This window comes from Moschus berezovskii, chromosome 19, assembly GCF_049115385.1.
Source record: "Moschus berezovskii isolate FMDL1 chromosome 19, NW_MosBer_1.0, whole genome shotgun sequence".
Taxonomy (NCBI): domain Eukaryota; kingdom Metazoa; phylum Chordata; class Mammalia; order Artiodactyla; family Moschidae; genus Moschus; species Moschus berezovskii.
Genome location: NC_142478.1, coordinates 57,112,886 through 57,132,464, shown reverse-complemented (window position 1 = coordinate 57,132,464; position 19,579 = coordinate 57,112,886). Strand labels below are relative to the sequence as shown.

At 48.8% G+C, this 19,579-nt stretch overlaps 1 protein-coding gene across 4 annotated transcripts; it reads left to right on the top strand.

The window, feature by feature from the left end:
- The first annotated feature begins 2,619 nt into the window (after window positions 1–2,619).
- Window positions 2,620–19,511, top strand: P2RX4 (purinergic receptor P2X 4). Of its 4 annotated transcripts, XR_008683024.2 has the most exons (13): window positions 2,623–2,884; window positions 5,582–5,729; window positions 9,069–9,140; window positions 9,257–9,329; window positions 9,779–9,875; window positions 13,035–13,115; window positions 13,220–13,361; window positions 13,849–13,985; window positions 16,770–16,863; window positions 16,986–17,051; window positions 17,415–17,510; window positions 18,201–18,341; window positions 19,138–19,511. XR_008683024.2 is itself a non-coding variant. In XM_055404441.2 (12 exons), the coding sequence occupies exons 1-12, from the start codon at window positions 2,751–2,753 to the stop codon at window positions 18,225–18,227; spliced, it is 1,167 nt and encodes a 388-aa protein (XP_055260416.2). In that variant the 5' UTR covers window positions 2,625–2,750; the 3' UTR covers window positions 18,228–18,787. The 4 variants fall into 4 exon arrangements, 3 of the variants coding, with proteins under 3 accessions (XP_088684292.1, XP_055260416.2, XP_088684291.1); XM_055404441.2 differs by lacking the exon at window positions 19,138–19,511 and having other exon boundaries at window positions 2,625–2,884; window positions 18,201–18,787; XM_088828165.1 differs by lacking the exons at window positions 2,623–2,884; window positions 19,138–19,511 and adding an exon at window positions 2,888–3,020 and having other exon boundaries at window positions 18,201–18,787.
- Window positions 19,512–19,579: the final 68 nt, after the last annotated feature.

The window sequence follows — 19,579 nt, the reverse complement described above, 5'->3', positions numbered from 1 at the left end:
TGATGAAGTCAATTTATTTTTTCTGTCAGCTGTACTGCAGGTGTCATAAAAAGCAACTGTCTAATCCAAAGTTACAAAGATTTACAACTATGTTTTCATATGACTCATAGTTTTAACTTTTATATTTAGGTGTTTGATCCATTTTGAGTTAATTCTCATAGATGGTAAGAGGTAGGGGTACAAACTCATCATTTGTATGTAGATATACAGTTGTTCCAGCACCATTTGTTGGAAAGAAATTCCCAAAGTTGCTCAATAACTGACCACGCTCAGGCACACAATACGGAACTCAATGTGATTAAGACAAATGCGAAAAGCCCCAACTGTCATCTGCAGTCACTTTCACTTTATACACTAAAACTACTCTGGCAAGCACATTGGATATTCACTATCTTAATGGTGGTGATGGTTTCATGGGTGTATACATACGTCAAACTTATAAAATTGTATACTTTAAATATGTGCAGTTTATTGTATGTCAATTATGCCTTAAGAAAGCTGTTTTTTAAAAGAGATGAACTAAGGGCAAGTGCATAAATGAAATAATTTTCTTTTCCTAATTCAGGATCAGCTTCTCTGGTTGGACCTGCCTATCAACTAGGCACTCACAAAAACTTTTTATTTCTACATTTCTCTTAACTGAGTATTGTTTCAGAACACAAACATTTAAATTTCAGATCTGTAAGGCGGGGACCATCATTACTATGAGACAAGTATTAATAAGAGCTGGAAATGTGTTTGACTTTTAAGGAAAAGTATTTTGAAGTCTCTATCCAATGAGAACTGAGTGACTCAGTTTTCCTTTTCTGCATAAAATTTAAGCCCCACCTCCACCCCAGCGGCACAAAGTTCCATTTCAGCAGAGATTTCATCTGTATGTTCCCCTCCTATGCCTAGAACACTGTCCAACATACAACAGGCACTCAGTAAATATCTGTCAAAGAATGAATAAAACCCCATTTAAACTGTTACCACCTTTTCCTGGGGCCATTTTGGACTGAGGGAGATGGCAGGTCTATTCCTCCCTCTAACATGACAAGTCCATTTCCAGAGGCACATACCGTCTTCCTCAAATTTTATTATTCACCTTCTTATATTTGGAAAAACAAGGCGATGTGGCTTAGGAATCTCACTTCCAGGAAAAGAACTAAAATGGTGTGTCAAAGATTATGCACAGGATCCACAGATTAGAAGCAATCAGATGAGAGCAGATAGGGAAATCATCCCTAACTGAGGAAACAAGCCATAGATTTACAATGACAAGTCTGCGGTAACATGGAAAATGAAGTGTGAATCAGGAACTGGAAAGCACTATCACTGACTATGTGTACAAATTATATACAATTATCTGCTAGAATATATACTCCATAAGGGTAGGAGGTTTGGGTTTGTTCTGTTCACTAGACAGTGCCTGGTATATGGAAGGTGTTTATTAACACTTGTTGAACCAATCAATGAAACTAAATATAAAACATACTTATGAAAACATACTTAAAGGGAATGAACACATGTGGAAAATTATGTTCAAGTGGTGCAACTGTGGGTGTTCCCTCCACTTTCCCTCTATTTTCCAATTCTCCCTAAAGTTGTGATAAAACTTTCTCAGTTCAAAGGATGATCATAGAAACCCCTCACCTGGCTTAGGCTGCTTCCTCCTCTGTCCTGCAACTAAGGAAGCATCTGGATTGGAGTAGGGATGTGCCTGCCTTCAGTTTGGAGAGGGGTATTTTACAGCCTTTGTGGCTCCAGCCAAGAAATACTGCTGCTGCTAAATCGTTTCAGTCGTGTCCGACTCTGTGCGACCCCATAGATGGCAGTTCACAGGCTCCTCCTTCCCTGGGATTCTCCAGGCAAGAATACTGGAGTGGGTTGCCATTTCCTTCTCCACCAGCCAAGAGCTCCTGGGGTACCAACTCTTTAGGCTTTTCCCCCTGGTGGCTCAGATGGTAAAGAGTCCCCCTACAATGCAGAAGACTGGGGTTCGATCTCTGGGTCCCTGGGTGGGGAAGATAGAGAAGGGAATGACTACCCACTCCAAAATTCCATAAACAGAGAAGCCTGGCTGGCTGCCGTCCATGCGGTCGCATAGAGTCCTACACGACTGAGTAACTAACTTTCCCCCGCAACAGAGAAGGCGGCCGCTGCCCCCCATTGGAGCCTGCATGAGTCTGGACTTCCAGTCGGACTACTCTTTCTCCTAAGCTGCCCCCAAACTTAGCCTCCCTCCCCTCCGCCTGCAGTCGCTTCTAGACATCCCACGGGGTTCGCGCATTGTCCGTCTAAGGTGGGTGGAGGGAGGGCAGGGTATCTTGTTCCCAAGGGGAAGGTCACTCTCTCTTTGAGGGCTGTCTCCCCTGAGCTTCACTGGTCCTCCCTGGACCTCCTCTTGGGGTCATTCGTCCTCGTAGAGTCCTCCCCCTTGAAGGGGCTCGCTCGCTCCATTATTCCTCGCCCCTCTCCTCAGGGCTCATTCGTTCCCGAGGAGGAGGTCACCTCAGCCCGCGGGCTCATTCCCCCTGAGACGGTCGCCCGTCCTCCGGCCCCCCTGAGGCGGCAGGGCACTCGTACCCGAGGGGGAGGTCACGCCTTCCGCCCGGCCCCGTCCCCTCAGGGCCAGCGCCGCCTCCTTCCGGGCCCTCCCCTCCGCGAACGGCGGTTCCAGGCGGGGCTCCCGGGCACGGACGCGGCGGCGGGGCCGGCCACCGGGCCTACAGCGCAGAGCCGGGCAGCGCGGCGGCGGCGGCGGCGCCATGGCGGGTTGCTGCGCGGTGCTGGGGTCCTTCCTGTTCGAGTACGACACGCCGCGCATCGTGCTCATCCGCAGCCGTAAAGTGGGGCTCATGAACCGCACGGTGCAGCTGCTCATCCTGGCCTACGTCATCGGGTGAGCGCGGCCGCCCCGCGGGGGTCCTGGGGTCAGGGCGTGGCCCGAAGGCCGGGAGCTCCTCCTTCTGGGTCCCGGCCGCGCACCTGCTCATCCTGGCCTAGGTCCTCGGCTGAGCCCCGCGAGCGCCCTCCAGGTGGGGTCCTGGGGACAACGACCCGAAGCCTCCATCTACTCCACTCCACCCCCAGCCTCGAGGGGGACCGGCTCTGTCCCGGCTCTGGCTCTGGCGGCTGCTTTAATGTTGTGTCTAGAAGGCAAAACCTAGCTAGACCTTCACCCTCGCCGTTCCTGCTTCTTGTCCTTCTGACTTGCTCCCCAGTGGCCTTTGACGGGGGCTGGGAGGGCTTCGCCCTAAACCTCTCTCTTTGCTCTTCACTTCCCATTCTGAAGGTCTGCTGACAGAAACCAAGTTTTGAGATTTCCACTTGGTTCTTTTGGGGTCTGTGGCTTCCTGTCCTTTCCTTTGAGCATCATGTGGTAACCCAAGATAACAGGTCACACTTTGAAAAATCACTTAAGTTCAGTTCCTTCGTATTGTGGGGTTGTTGGAGTCTTTGGTATAGGCACCAGCCCTAACCTCATCATTAGCCAAGCTGCCCTCTCTGCTTACCTGTCCTGCCACCATAAGTCCTTACTGAGTGCTTAACTTTAATTGATGTACCCATTACACTAAAACTCTAGCCAGAAGGTGGAAATTAATTTACCAACTGGGCCTGCCTTCAGGGTACACCTGGCGTGTCTACAGGTGCTGAGCTGACAGATGTTATCTGCTGCGTCATTTTTTGTTTGTTTTGTTAAAAGGCCTATTACAGTGTTCCCCAAACTGCACATAGAGACATTTGGGAATCTTTAAAATATACTGATTGCTGGCTCTCAGACCCAGGTCTTCTGATTGAAGTGCTGTAGAGTATGACCACCTCCCCAGGTGATTCTGATGTGCAGCAAAGTTTAGGAACCAGTGTCTTAGTGTTTCCCAAACCTATCTGATCATGAGAGACTCATCTGAGGAATTGTTTAAAGGTAACAGGAATCCACCCCCCTCCACTGGGGTGGGGCTTGGAATCTGTTAACACTGCCTGAAAGAATCCACACGATCTGGCAAGTTTGGCTTCTACCATCCATCGGCCCAGCAGCAGTAGGTACTGACAGTGTTCAGTAAAATGGCTTTCCAGGTATGGAGTCTACATCACAACCACCTGGCCACCCCCCAGGTTTGGACTCATTAAGTCACATTAAGTATCATCACAACCAACCCAGTGATTGGAATGGACCCTTCAATTTTGAAACCCATTACTAATGGGTTGGGCTTCTCTCGTAGCTCAGTTGGTAAAGAATCTGCCTGCAATGCAAGAGACCTGGGTTCGATTCCTGGGTCAGGAAGATCCCTTGGAGAAGGAAATGGCGATCCACTTCAGTATTCTTGCCTGGAAAATCCCATGGACAGAGGAGCTTGGCAGGCTACAGTCCTTGGGGTCACAAGAGTTGGACACGACGTAGTGACTAAACCACCACCACTAATGGGTTAACTAAACTTACAGTGCTAGGTTTGACCTTTGGAATCAGGAATTGTCATGCAGCTTTTTTCTTTTGGCTTTTGCTGCTTGTAGGAGGATCAGTTTACACCTACTTTGAGGTATCCTAAAGTTCTAGACTACATACAGTACATCGGCACTTGTACTGTATGGTAGCCAGAAGTCCCATGAGGCTGTTGAGCATATGAAGTATTCCTGCTCCGAATCAAAATATGCTGTCACTGTAAAATGCATGCCAGGTTTCAAGGACATAGTGCGAAAAAAAAGTTAAATATCATATTAACACATCTTATATTGATAACGTTAAGCTATATTGGACATATTGAGTTACATAATATATATCATTAAAATTGATTTTACCTTTTTTTTTTTAGCATCGCTACTAGAAATGTTTAAATTACGTATATGACTTGTGTTGTATTTCTGTTGGGCAGTGCAGCTTTTTTTTTAAAATCAATTTATTTTGGGCCGCACTGGGTCTTCACTGCTGCAACACGGGCTTTGTCTAGTTGCGGCAAATGGGGGCTGCTCTGCGCTGCCGAGCTCGGGCTTCTCATTGTGGTGGCTTCTCTTATTGCGGAGCATGGGCTCTAGAGCACTGGCTCAGTAGTTGTGTTACACGGGCTTAGTTGCCCCAAGGCATGTAGAATCTGCCCCGAGGCATGTGGAATCTACCCTGACCAGGGATTGTACCCATGTCCCTTGTGTTAACAGGTGGATTCTTAACCACTGGGCCACCAAGAAAGTTCCTGGGCAGTGTAGCTTTATAGGGTTCCTGTGGAGGGTCGTCTGCCTCTGTTATGAGGATTTTTTAAGCAGTAAATGCTTTGCTTTTATACGTCTTGCTGTGATCAAATCTGACTCAGGATCTGAATTTAGGGGGATTTGGGAAAGAAAAAAAAGAAAAACACCATCTCTTAACTTCCTGATTCAGTTCCTCTTGGTGAAATTGTGATCTCTTTTCCAAATGTGATCAAAGGTAATTCTTCCTTCAAAAAGAGAGTGAACACTTCTCAGTTACCTAATTGTGTTATCAGTCACAGGATGAGGTAATATTTATTTACATAGTGACTGCTGTGAAACCATCTGTTTCTTACTTAGCAACTCACTGTCCAGTAGGCTCTCCATATCTGCAATTTAAGAGACCTGTTTTATTTTATAGGTGGGTGTTTGTGTGGGAAAAGGGTTACCAGGAAACAGACTCTGTGGTCAGCTCAGTTACTGCAAAAGTCAAGGGTGTCACCATGACCAACACCTCTAAACTTGGATTCCGGATCTGGGATGTAGCTGATTACGTGATTCCAGCGCAGGTAAGCCTCCCACTGTGACTCTGTTTTTTAAAGCTCAGGCCTCTAGTTCACTGCTTTCCCTTTGACTTTGCCCACCTGACTGGTGATCAGCATGCCCAGAGTGCTAACAATACCAGGGCCCACACCGATTGTTCTAGTCCAAGAAAGCAGTATAGACAGGCCTCTTTTTGGCTTAGCGTCTAATAGGCAATATTCAGTCAGCTGTGTTTCTTCAGCCCTAAAACATGGCTGGCTTAAACAAAGGAAGCTTTCCATATGGACATCTCAGTCTGTCTCAGGCCCTGAAAGGTGAAAAAGCATATGTTTTAAATCCTGGGAAAAGTGCAGGTGAAACTTTAACCTTTCCACATTTTATGATTTAACTTTATTGTTGTAAACCTGCGAGGTAAATCTTTTCAGTCATTAGAGTTGTTGTTGAGTTGTGGAGTTGTGTCCAACTCTTTTGCGACCCCATGGACTGTAGCCCACCAGGCTCCTCTGTCCATGTGATTTCCCAGGCAAGAATTCTAGAGTGGGTTGCCATTTCCTTTTCCAAGGGATCTTCCCTACCCAGGGATCGAACCTGCATCTCTTGCATTGCAGGCAGATTCTTTACCACTGAGCCACCTGGAACGCCCTAGCCATTAGAGACCCAAATTCAAACAAGAAGGAAACAGACCTACCACATGGGATTCCATCAGGAACAAAGGGAAGGGAAGAAGCTGACACAGCATCATAGTCTTCTGTCTGTTAATCCACAAGCTCCAAGTTAAATATTGACTCTCTTTAACCATGATATGATTGTGATCCATAGCCAGTCCCCACATATCTTTCCAGATGGCCCCCATGCTCAGGTGACTAGGCTGGCCAGGTACAGATAAGCTGCCAACTCTTGGCTCAGAGCAAGGACTTTAGAAACTCTTTCTTTCTTCAAGTGTGTTCATTTTCCTTCTGCCTTCTCAAGGAAAGGGTCTAGCGGGATGCCCAGAGAGAAGTCAGAGCTAATGGAGCCATAAAGGTCAAATGGAACAAAGGATTTATAGTTTGCTGGAGGAAGCTGGTCCTGTAGGCATGTGACTGTCCGAACAGAGAGACCTCTGCTTCCTGTGAAGCCACAGCCTCATCGTGGCAGTTTCTAGGACTATCACGCTCAGCCTGTTTACTGGACACACAGAAGGGTACGGCATCCTGCTTGTGACCCTCAGTGAAAGGGAACACACAGCAACTTCGCCTTCTATCTCGGATCAGGGCGGGGGGCCACATGAGTTTTGCAGGGCTGTCCTCACGAGCTCTCACGATACCCTTCTGCTTCTCCAAAGACAGAACATAAATATCTGTTTGCACCACATCTACTCAGTTCACTTCCAGACTGAAATTTCTCTAAACTTAAAGGAGATAAGAAATAAGAAAAAAAAGTAAATCTCACTGACTTTGTTCAGGTCTAACTCAGGAGCGATGTGGGAGCAGCCTTCTGTAAACACCAAGCGAGCAATGTGTCTATGTATGGAACATGGGAGCCTGACAGGGCACCTGACCCCAGCCTCCTGCCCCATCATCATGCCTCCCCCTCCGGCCATTTCCTCCGCTCCTAACATGCTTTGCTCCAGGCCTGTCCTTGAAAGGGGCTTCCCTAGTGGCTCAGACGGTAAAGCGTCTGCCTACAGTGCGGGAGACCTGGGTTCGATCCCTGGGTCGGGAAGATCCCCTGGAGAAGAAAATGGCAACCCACTCCAGTACTCTTGCCTGGAAAATTCCATGGACTGAGGAGCCTGGTAGGCTACAGTCCATGGGGTCGCAAAGAGGTGGACACAACTGAGCGACTTCACATTCACGTGTCCTTCGTCCGTTCCGTCGCTCAGTCGTGTCCGACTCTTTGCGACCCCGTGGACTGTAGCCTACCAGGCTTCTCCGTCCATGGGATTCTCCAGGCAAGAATACTGGAGTGGGTTACCGTTTCCTTCTCCAGGGGATCTTCCCGACCCAGAGATCGAACCCGGGTCTCCCTCATTGGAGGCAGACGCTTTAACCTCTGAGCCACCAGGGAAGCCCTCACGTGTCCTTGAAAGATGCCAACTGTTCCCAGAGCTTCCATCACCTTGTCAGACCTGGTTGTGGAGACATCTGGAAACTCTTTGGTCCCTGAGTTTCTTTGATGGCTCCCCACACTGACTGCTCTCCCTGGAAGTGTGAACTGCTCAGAGCATTTCATTTTAGAGTACCAGTGGCCATTGTGGAAGGTCCAACTTGAATTTGCAGGACGTTTGTCTTTTATTCCATATACTAGAAGGTCACTGTTAGCAGTTCTCCAATCTCATCCCCAAGCGAACTATTGGCCAGAAACTTCAAATCAACCATTGGGCGCTTTCATACTTGGGAGGAGAAAACAGAACCTTCTCTAAGGGCGAAGTGTCAGTGGCTAACCCTGATTGCATCTTCTGTATAGTATGTTTGATGTATTTACTTTAGTTCCTCTTAGGAAAGAGAACCAGCCAAACTTGAGACCTTTGAGCTCTCATGTTTCTGGGCCTCTGAGGTAGTCCAGTTGGCAGAAGATATTCCAGGCACTTCTTGGCTCTTTCCCCTCAACAAGTCAAGCTTTATTAAGGAACCATTTCAGAGTGTAGACATGTTTTTTTTTTTTTTTAATGGAGGGGAAATTCATGTATTGCATTATTAACCAGTTCAGAATGACAAATTCAGTGGCATTTAGCACATTCACAGGGATGTGCAACATCACCTCAATCTAACTCCAGAACATTTTTATCAGTCTGAAAGAAAACCCCACACTCATTAAACTGTCACCTTCTCGTCCACCTCCCCCCACCCTGACCCCCTCACAACCACTAATCTGCTTTCTGTCTCTGGATTTGCCTCTTCTGTACTTTTCATACCGATGGGCTCACACACTGTGTGGCCTTTTGTATCTGACTTCTTGGACTCAGCGTCATATTTTGAAGTTCATCCACCTTGTAGCCATGTCAGTGCTTTGCTCCTTTGTACGGCTGAGTCATATTCGATGACAGGTGTGGACTGCAGTTTGTTTATCCATTCACCCATTAGACAATTTGTCTATCCATTCACCCCTTGATAGATGCAGAGTTATTTCCACCTTTGGCCTATTGTAAATGCTGCTTCTGTGAACACACGTGCAGGTGTTTGAGTCCCTGTTTCCAGTCGATTATAAACTCTCATAGGCGAAAATGGGAGACCCTGAGATCAGTGTTTAACTATTTCTGGTGTGGCATGTGGGAGAAGTGAAAGGTACTGTTGTAATAAAGGGATGTCTGACCCTCCTCGTGGCTCTCCCTGGCTCGCCTGAAGGTCACACGCAGCCCTGTCTCCTTTCTACCCGCTCTGCAGGAGGAGAACTCTGTCTTCATCATGACCAACATGATCATCACCATGAACCAGACACAAGGCCTCTGTCCTGAGGTAGGGAGCTTCTTGGAGAAGAGCCTTGGGCCTCATACCGCCCTCTCCATGCTTGTCCCACAGTGGGTGGGGCCAAGCTGTGTGAAACCTGTTCTCACTGGTTCTTCCTCCTCCAGATCCCGGATAAAACCACTGTGTGTGAAACTAATGCCAACTGCACTGCCGGCTCTGCAGGCACCCACAGCAGTGGTATGAATCTCTGATCATGATCCCACAGGAGACACTTAGACTGGGGAGGGCAGCCCCCAACCAAACTGCCTCCCTGGGGTGGGGGAGGGGCCTTCTCAGAGGGAGAGCTCCACAGTGGAGGAATCCCCCGCAACCCCCAGTGCCTTCACATGACCCAGACGGGGGTCCCAAGACCCTCTCGAAATTCATCTCTGTCCTTTGCACTCCAGAAACCATCCCAGATCTTGCCCTGTTCTGTGGCTCAGCATCACCCTGCGATCGGCAAAGCAGAGATGTGGCTAGGTCTCAGGCAGATCTTTTTCTCCAGTTTGAATCTCGGGACAGTGTAAATCCCAGGATCGGAATAGCTTGAAACTGACTGCATAGGATGCATGGCAGCGCTTCCACTCTGACTCACAAAGTAGAAAGTAGAAGACCCCCACAGACCTGGGTGCCCCTCTCCCCTGTAGGAGTCGCGACAGGGAGGTGCGTGTCATTTAATGGGACCTTGAAGACATGTGAGGTGGCAGCCTGGTGCCCGGTGGAGGATGACACAGAAGTGCCAAAGTGAGTCCTACTCAAGGAACGCAAGTGTCCTGAAAGCTGGGTCTCGGGCTTGGGGGAGGCAACCGGTGCTCTCGGTGTCAGCCTGTGCTGGCAGGCTTCCCTGGGCTGACGGTTCTCAACCGTCAGTGGCGGATGGGCCACGGTGTTTATCACCCTTGATAAGAGTGCAGATGACTTAGTTCTATGTTAGAAATATGTCAGTTGCAAGTAACTGACAGGAAACAGTTCTCAGGGCCTTAAGCGGGTATGTGCACACACACATACACACGCATACTTACACACGTGCATTCACAGTGGGGGCAGTTTATTGTTCAACTAACCACAGAGATCCCAGCATGGATAGATCTGGGCCTCAGGGGCAGCATCTGAGTCTCCACCTCTTGGCTCTGCTTTCTTCCATGTTGGCTTCATTCCCAGGACCCATGACGTTCCCCTGCCCAGCTGTCTGTAGAGATTCTGTGTGTGCTCAGTCATGTCCGACGCTTTGCAACCTGTCCTTGGACTGTAGCCCGCCAGGCTACTCTGTCCATGAGGATTCTCTAGGCAAGAGTACTGGAGTGGGTTGCCATGCCTTCCTCCCAGAGATCTTCCCAACTCAGGGATTAAACCTGTATCTCCTAAGTCTCCTGCATTGGCAGGCAGATTCTTTACCACTATGCCACCTAGGAAACCCATAGCGATTCTAGACCTGTCCATCTTTTCATCTTCAGCCACATCTGTCAACCCATCCAGCCCATTCCTGTGGTTGGGGGATGGATTTTGCTTATGACTTGGGCCTGGGTCACAGGCCTTCCTGGCTAGAGGTGGAGTCAGATCCACCCTGATGACACAGGCTAAGTGGATTCTAAAGGAAGCATGGAGTTCTGTTACCAGAAAAAAGGGGAGCAGATGCTGGGCAGGAAGATTATTAATGTTCATGGACGTGTGTTTGATAAACTAGAGCAGGTTCAAGGTTGCCTTGAGTGACATTGAGTAACACAGCCTAACTGTGATCGTCTGTGCTGTGAGTGGTTGGAGCTAGAGGTAACGCTTTTGGAATCTGGAATCACTAGCAACCTGGAGGCCTTCCCTACTCAGAATTCAGACTGAGGCCTAGATAAGCCCAGGGAAGCAGGTAACCAGGTGAACCTCATCCTGGGTGTGTCACAGCACAAGACAGTGTTGAGGTCTGCAGGTTGCTGAGGGCAGCAGCTCTGGCTAGGGAAGGGAATTCCACAAGACAAGGAATCCTAGCCTTCTGGGGCCAAAAAGGACCTTATGGAGCTGGTGGCCACGTGTGGCTACTGAGCACTTAGAATGCAGCCTGGAGGACTTAACTGGTGAGTCAGTGGTTGAGACTCCATGCTATCAATGCAGGGGGCATGTGTTCCATCCACGGCCAGGAAATTAACATGCTGCATGCCTGGGAAAGAAAGAAAGGAAGGAGGAGATGCAGCTGGGTCCAAAATGAGCTCTCAGGGTAAAATACACTCCAGGTTCTGCAGACTTAAATTATTTAAGAAAAGGATATGTAATATCTGATTAGGGCTTCCGTGATAGCTCAGCAGTAAAGAATCCACCTGCAATGCAGGAGATGTTGGTTACATCCTTGGGTCAGGAAGATCCCCTAGAAAAGGAAATGGCAACCCATTCCAGTATTTTTGCCTGGGAAATACAGTGGACAGAGGAGCCTGGTGGGGTACAGTCCATGGGGTCACAAGAGTCAGACACAACTTAGTGACTAAATCATAGTATCTCATTAATAATATTCTTTGTTGTTTACATGTTGGAATATTATTTTAGACATATTGAGTTATTATAGAAAAGTTCATTTCACTTGTTACTTTTTAATGTGACTATCAGGAAACTTAAAATTACAACACAGTTTATGTCTTGATACCTGGGTTGGGAAGATCCCCTGGAGAAGGGAATGGCATCCCACTCCAGTATTCTTGCCTGGAGAATTCCATGGACAGAGGAGCCTGGCAGACTATAGTCCATGGGGTTGCAAAGAGTCAGACACAGCTGAGCGACTAACACTTTGTGTCTCAGTATATTTTCACTGTACGGTGCTGTTATAGATCGCATCAGTGTAGGCTGGTTTTTAAGTGTTTACTGATAACATGAAATAACACTGAGTCACATGGAGAGAAAGGCATTCCCGTCTTTACTCTTATTCAGTCCTGAGCCGATGTCAAGGAGGAGGTGCTGGTCTGGAGTCTGTATCCCTTACCGATTTCCATTTCTCACCAAGAACAAGCCCCAGGCTCAGTACACGACAAAAATGGGAACCACAGTTTGTAATGAAATGACATTGTTCTGACTTAGTTATATTTATTTGAATGATGACCTCTGACTTGTGGCAAATGATATTTTTTATAGTCATGATGGAAAGTTTTATTTCTAAATGAATGTCAATTAAAAAAAAAAAGGTGAGTTGAGGGACTTCTCTGGTGGTCCAGTGGTTAATACTCTGCACTTACACTGCAGGGGGCATGGGTTCAGTCCCTGGTTGGGAACAGAGATCCTGCATGCCAGGTGATGCAGCCAAAAAAAAAATTCTACCTGGGTCGGGGGGCCTCCTCCACTGAGGGGTCTGTTCACAGTGCCACATCCCCCTGTAGAAATGCTCTAAGACAGTGTACCCACGCCCCCCCGGGACAGATTCTGCTCCTACAGTCAGCAGGAGCTAACGTGGCACTTCCGAGAAGAGGTGGTGCAGCAGCAGTCACATGCCTGCCACATGCCATTTCCAGCCTCTAGGTGAAGTCACCTTTGCTTTCACTTGTTAAACCAGATCTGTTGCGAACAACTGAGGTAAGCCCTGAAACCCAGCACCTGCCGGACCGAGTGACTGCTAGGGAGGCCAGGAGGCCCTGCCCCTCCCACCCACGTCGGTAGCTATTCCTCAGGTTCTTAAATTCCCATGGCCTCAAGGAAAAGGCCCTGCCCTTCTGTGCTTGGAAGAAACCAGAAACCTTGGTTTACTGTCTCCTCTCTTGTCCTAGTGTTTATGCAGAGAGTAGCAAAAAAAACCCATGAGAAACATTTTACTTTTTTCTTGGCAAAGGGATATTGTAAGTCACACGTGTGTCTGCTACTTAAAAATATTACCTAGGTATATTAGGCGTGTACATATGTTTGTTCTTTTATTGACAATATGTTATAATTTTTTTTCAGCCCTGCTTTTTTAAAGGCTGCAGAAAACTTCACTCTTCTGGTTAAGAACAACATCTGGTATCCCAAATTTAACTTCAGCAAGTAAGTGGCGACCAGCCGTGTGAGTTCACCAATGTCTTGGAGAAACTTCTGGCTCTTCTTTGAGGTTTTCCTGGCTCCTATTTTCTCCTTCCTCCTGACTTTAGGAGGAATATCCTTCCCAACATTACCAGCGCCTACCTCAAAACGTGCATTTATGATGCGAAAACAGATCCCTTCTGCCCCATATTCCGACTTGGGAAAATTGTGGAGAGCGCAGGGCACAGCTTCCAGGATATAGCCGTTGAGGTGGGTGCAGGTCTTGGCTTTTCTTTAAAAAAACATGTATTTATTTATTTGACTGTACCAGGTCTTAGTTGTGGCTTCCCTGGTGGCTCAGCTGTAAAGAATATGCGTGCAATGCGGGAGACCCGGGTTTGATCCCTGAGTGGGGAAGATCCCCTGGAGGAGGGCATAACAGCCCCACTCCAGCATTCTTGCCTGGAGAATCTCTGCAAAGAGTCGGACACGACTGAAGCGGCTTAGCATGCACACGCAGTCTTAGTTGCAGTGCTGGGATCTACACTGTGGCATGCGGGGTCCTTCGCTGCCTCATGCAGGTGTTTAGTTGCGGCATCTGGGATCTAGTTCTCTGATCAGGGATTGAACCCAGGCCCCTGGCTTTGGGAGTGTGGAATCTTAGCCACTGAACCACAAGGGAAGTCCCAGTCCTGGCTGTTCTAGCACAACCTTTGACACATCACCTTCTAGAACGGGCTCTGCTCGCACCCCACAGGGAGGCATCATGGGCATCCAGATCAAGTGGGACTGCAACCTGGACAGGGCCGCCTCCCTCTGCCTGCCCAGGTATTCATTCCGCCGCCTGGACACCCGGGACGTGGACCACAATGTATCCCCAGGCTACAATTTCAGGTGGGTGCGAGCTTGGGCCCCATGCCTCATGTGTTGGGGGCGATGGCAACTGGATCACTCCCCAGTGGGGGCCTCCACGCCCGCCCAAGACCAAGGGAAGGAGGGGAGGCATGTGCCAGCGAGAGTGGTCCAGCAGGGCCTCGCCCCTGTGGCATTCCAACCCGTGAGAGCTCTCCCTGCCTTTTCCTGCCTCCAGGAGGGTCTGCCTGCTTTAGCTTTTCCAGACCAGCCTCCGCCAGGACCGTGCCACTAATTCTGAGGAGTGGCTGAGGCTGTGGTCCTCCAGTCCAAAGGCTCCTGGGGCCTGACTCATGAATTGGCTTCTTAGGTGATCCAGCCTCTAGAATCTCCAAGGAGCAGGGATACAGGTTTTAGTCTCAGGAAGGGCCTTTGCTGGTACATCCTTGGGGAAGTGCTGTGCATTTGTTCCCCAGGACTGCCCTAACAAATCACCACAAACTGGGTGGCTCCAAATGGCAGGACTCTATCTTCTCACAGTTCTGGAGAACAGAAGCCCCAAGTCAGTGTATCCACAGGCCAGGCTCCCTCCCTCTTCCTGCTTCTGATGGCTCTTGACAACCCTTGGTGGTCCCTGGCTTACAGATGCATCACTCCAGTCTCTGCCTCTGTCATCCCATGGCCTCCTCCCTTCTGTGTCTGTGTCCCTGTGTGTCCTTCGTCTTTTATAAGGACACCAGTTGTATAGTGTTTGGGGTCCACCCCAATCCGGTATGACCTCAACTGTGATTACATCTGCAAAGAGCCTATTTGTAAGTAAGGTCACACTCACAGGTTCTGAGTAGACATGAACTTGGGCGACAGTATTCAAACCAGTGCAGCTGGTAATCTGAGGAGAGGGCTGAGGGACCAGTCACTTTTTGGCTGACAATTGTCACTTCCTTGAACCAATGAAATCTGCACCATGTACATTTTCATGCGGTCTTTGTTGCGTTTTCCATACCAAAACCAAGCACCAGGACCACCTGAGAAGGCTGTGCTGTTGTGTGCTAAGTCACTTCAGTCATGTCCGACTCTTTGTGACCCTATGGACTCTATAGCCCGCTGGGCTCCTCTGGAATTCTCCAATCAAAAATGAAGAATGGTGCTCTTGTGCTGCACTTATCGCCCTCTAGTGGTGATGAAGTGAAGTGATGTGAAAGTTGCTCAGTCCTGTCCTACTCTGTGCGACCCATGGACTAGAAAGTCCATGGACTTCTCCAGGCGAGAATACTGGAGTGGGTAGCCTTTCCCGTCTCCAGAGGATCTTCTCAACCCAGTGATAGAACCCAGGTCTCCCGATTGCAGGCAGATTCTTTACCAGCTGAGCCACAAGGGAAGGCCAAGAATACTGGAGTGGGTAGCCTATCCCTTCTCCAGCGGATCTTCCCGACTCAGGAATCTAACCGGGGTCTCCTGCATTGCAGGTGGATTCTTTACCAACCGAGCTATCAGAGAAGCCTAGTGACGATGTGTGGAGTCAAATGCACGCAGGATCTGCTGTCCTCTTGAGCCATCTGGTTCACTGATTAGAAGGGAAGATACTTACATTTTTTCCTAGTAAGGGAGTCTGATTTGCACTGCTCTATCCCTGTGGTTACACAGTTCTTATAGAAACCACTGTGGAAAAACCTCCAGCTTGGGCTGGAACCCCAGAACCGAGAGAAGTCTTCACAAGGACATCCATCAGCATTAATCCCACCTGAGTTCCCCAGGCCTGGACCACGGCACGGAAGTTGGGGCCCAGATAGATCTCAGGCCACAGCTTAGGCTCCTGGGGAATCCCCTGTGTAACATGGGCAGCAAATGGTAAAAGTCTCAGTGGTTCTCCCCACAACGTTCCCTCTCTTGTTCTTTTTTAAAAATGGCTTTATTGAGATATAATTAATATTCTACACAGTTCACCCATTTAAAGTAGAATGCAGAGGGGTTTTTTTTAGCATATTCATATTCAGAGTTGTGCAATGATTATTGCAATTTTAGACTACTTTCATCGCCTCAGAAAGAAACCCCAGCCTCTTAAGCTCTTACCTCTCTATCCTTCCATCTACCTCAGCCCCTGGCAACTAGTAATCTACCTAATTTACTGATTCTTGAATTTCATAGGAATGGACTCATATAATGTGTGACCTTCTGTGCCTGGCTTCTTTCACTTAGCATCATTTTTTTCCAGGTTCATCCACGTTGTAGCTTTATCCATACCTCTCTTTTTATGGCTAAATAATATTCCATTGTGTGGACATACCACATTTTGTTTATCTACTCTTCCTACTGATGGGTCGAAGGTTCTTTAATTTTTTTAAAAAAAAAGGTCTAGTGCTGATGCTTAGTCTCCCCCACCCACAAAGCAGTCTTCATGATTTCTGCTGGCTGGCCATCTTTTATTAGTGGCCAAGAACTCCTTACTCAGAGAGGCAGGGGACTCAGCAGTGTCAGGAAGGACTTTCAGAGGAGGAAGTTGTGGTTTTAAGTCGTAGCAGGTGACAGTGATGACAGAGGGGATATCTCTTTGTGTGCCCTTCTGCCTGCATTCCAGGCATTCTGCACTGTGGGCCCAGGCGCCCTCCTCCTCAACAGGCCAGTCCTTCTCCCCCTCTCTCACATTAGCCAGGAAAGGCCCTGAGGAGCTAGAGTGTGGTCTATACAGCAGGCAGGCATGAGTGAATCCTTAGCCAGTGCCAACTCCACCAGGGCCTCAGCAATTCACTCTGACAACCCTTGCCAGGATCCAGATGCTGTCTCAGGCCACCTGTGCCTTTGCACTGTAACCTGGTCTTCTCTCCACAGGTTTGCCAAGTACTACAGTGACCCAAACGGCACTGAACACCGCACGCTCATCAAAGCCTATGGCATCCGCTTTGACATCATCGTGTTTGGAAAGGTAGCCTGGCCACTGGCTCCCCTTGTTCAGAGCCCTCTAGTCTTGTTCTGGCTTGGCCGGGGGGCAGAGGGCCCACTCTCTACCCCCATCACAACTTTTTCTTTTTCTCCTATCACTCGCAGGCTGGGAAATTTGATATCATCCCCACCATGATCAACATTGGCTCCGGCTTGGCAATCTTAGGGGTGGTGAGTGGCTCATTTAGACTTTGCAGTTACTCATGCCCACCCCCGACCCTGCCCCAGGGTTGCAGCCCTCCCAGCAGTGGCTAGCACAGCAAGTTGAGACCCTCCACTGCCACCCTGGTTCTTCCCCTTGACCCGACTTGTTTCTATACTCAGCCCTCCAGGCTTGTTTCCCTTTCGCCATCCTGTTGCCTCTACCTGCCATTCTCTAAGACCATGCCCCTTGGGGCCTAATCGTTTCCCCTGAGAGATGGGGGAGCCTTTCCTTTCCTTGGAGGATCCCAGGCGTCATGGGAAGGGGCATGCACAGAAGAGCAGAGACCACAGCAACTTGGCTCATTCTTTCTCGCCCTGTGCTACATTCAGGCGACAGTGCTGTGTGACGTCATAGTCCTCTACTGCATGAAGAAGAGATATTACTATCGCGAGAAGAAATATAAATATGTGGAAGATTATGAGCAGGTAGGCCGCCTCCTGAACTCACGGCAGGCAGGAAGGCCAAAGCGCCTGACCTCACCTGCCTCTTGTACCAGTGGTGAGAACCCAGTACATTTAGGTGTATTGTCCATCCAGGCAGTCACACACCACTCTCATCATCCACTCCATTTCTGGACCATCTGTACTAACATTTGCTTCACACTTTTCTTCAGATGGACTCACCCTTTAAAATCTAGCCTCATTTTAAACAGTGACGTCTCAGGCTAGTTAGTGCTTCTCTGGTGGCTCAGCTGGTAAAGAATTCACCTGCAATACAGGAGACCTGGGTTTGTACCTTGGGTTGGGAAGATCCCCTGGGGGAGGGCATGGCAACCCACTCCAGTATTCTTACCTGGAGAATCCCCATGGATGGGAGCCTGGTGGGCTGTAGTCCGTGGGGTCGCAGAGAGTCGACTGAGCACAGGTTAGTTATGAGAATGTAGCTTGATGAAATCTGTGTCCACACTCTACTTACATTTGACTTGTAGAGCAAGAAGGGTACCTCCAGGATCTACCTGAGTACTTTCAGTTGTGGAGGGTCATCCAGATGTCCTCAGGGAAAGTGCCCGACCCTTCTTGTCCCAGATGGCCCAGACTTACCTGTAGGCAGCAACTGGTGGGTGCACACGTCTCCATAGGCGCATCCACTGACGACAGGCGTCTTGTTCTTTGCAGGGTCTTGGCAATGAGATGGACCAATGATGCCCACCCCTCATCTGGGCTCTCCACGGCCCTCATCAGAGCACAGCGAGGAAGGAGAAAAGGCTGCCACATCACCCCAGAGAAAGTTCCAGATTCTAAGTCAAGTCTGCACAAGTACTGCAGGGTTGCCCAGCTGCTCCCATGTTCTCCGTGTAGGGTTTGTGTAGTAAACCACTATGCACAGTGGCAGCTGGGTCACCTCTGCTGCTCCTTCAATTTAGCATCACTGGGGTGAGCTAAATTGAAGCCCAAGACCAGTGACGTGTCAGTGGCTGCATGGGGGCCTTCTCCAGGGCCGGCTTTCCTCAGAATCTTCCATCTCCAGCTCCCTGGGAGACCACGCTGGACCCCCAAGGCCCAGCAGCTCCATTCAAGCACTTTATGAGGAAGGCAGGACACCTGGGTATGGTCGATGCCCTTTAGCACTCTGGACCGCTGTTCCTCTTCCCCCAACCGAGGCTTCAACCCCAAACTCGTGAGGCGGAGCCAGTGTTTTTCCTTTGTGAAGAGCTACACTGAGATGACTGAGGACCAAACATTAAAACAAATGACTTTCTTAATCTCTGTGTGGTTTCACAGCATGGGCTAGAACTTTCCTTCCTTCCCTTTTATTTCAATCAGTAAATCCACCTGTAACCCCAGCTCACTGTGTTCAGAAAGGTTCCTGAAACAAGTCTGTTGCTGGAGCTTAGTCCGCACCCCCCCCCCCCACCTACTTTAACCTTCTCTTAAAAGCCTAAGAAGTCTGATTCTTCATTAGCTTATGTTTCTATGGAGTTTACAAGATTTTTTTTCCTGTGGTGTCTTACCTGTGCTTACATTTTACATAAAAGTGTGGGTGTATACTACAGGGAACACAGTTTTAGGGGACACGAAGTTGGCTTATCCTCCCTCCCCATTTGCCTTCCAGAAGCCTCAAACCAAAAGCAGCACCAGCTCCATCTACCTTGCCACCGGTTTGAAATGTTAATGAAGCTATTTCTGGCCTGGCCTTCACACCGACTTCATTCTGCATCAGGTGTTCAGCGTCTCCCTAAAGGAAGCAGCCCGTCCTTCCGCCTTGTCAGGAATTCATTTCCAACTGTTAAAGGGAACATTTATTTTAGAAGTGCTCTGCTTCTGTGGGGTAAATGACAACCTGGGCTTTTCTTGCTTTGGGAGGGGAAAAATAAAAAAGTTTACCGACCCCTTTGAAAAAGTTCTGGTTCAAGCTACCTTCTCCCCCCAGCCATAGGACACAGTGTAGATCTTAGTTTCCTGACCAGGGATCAAATCCATGCCCCCTGCATTGAAAGGCAGATTCTTAACCACTGAACCACCAGGGAAGTCCCTTGAGCTACCGTTTTGAAAAA

What these genes read in the sequence shown, in the direction of transcription:
- P2RX4 (XM_055404441.2), top strand. Translation starts at nt 2,751, where the DNA reads ATGGCGGGTTGCTGCGCGGTGCTGGGGTCCTTCCTGTTCGAGTACGAC. An exon ending in TCCCCAGGCTACAATTTCAG is followed by an intron (nt 13,986 to 16,769) that starts GTGGGTGCGAGC and finishes TTCTCTCCACAG; the next exon opens with GTTTGCCAAGTACTACAGTG. An exon ending in ACATCATCGTGTTTGGAAAG is followed by an intron (nt 16,864 to 16,985) that starts GTAGCCTGGCCA and finishes TATCACTCGCAG; the next exon opens with GCTGGGAAATTTGATATCAT.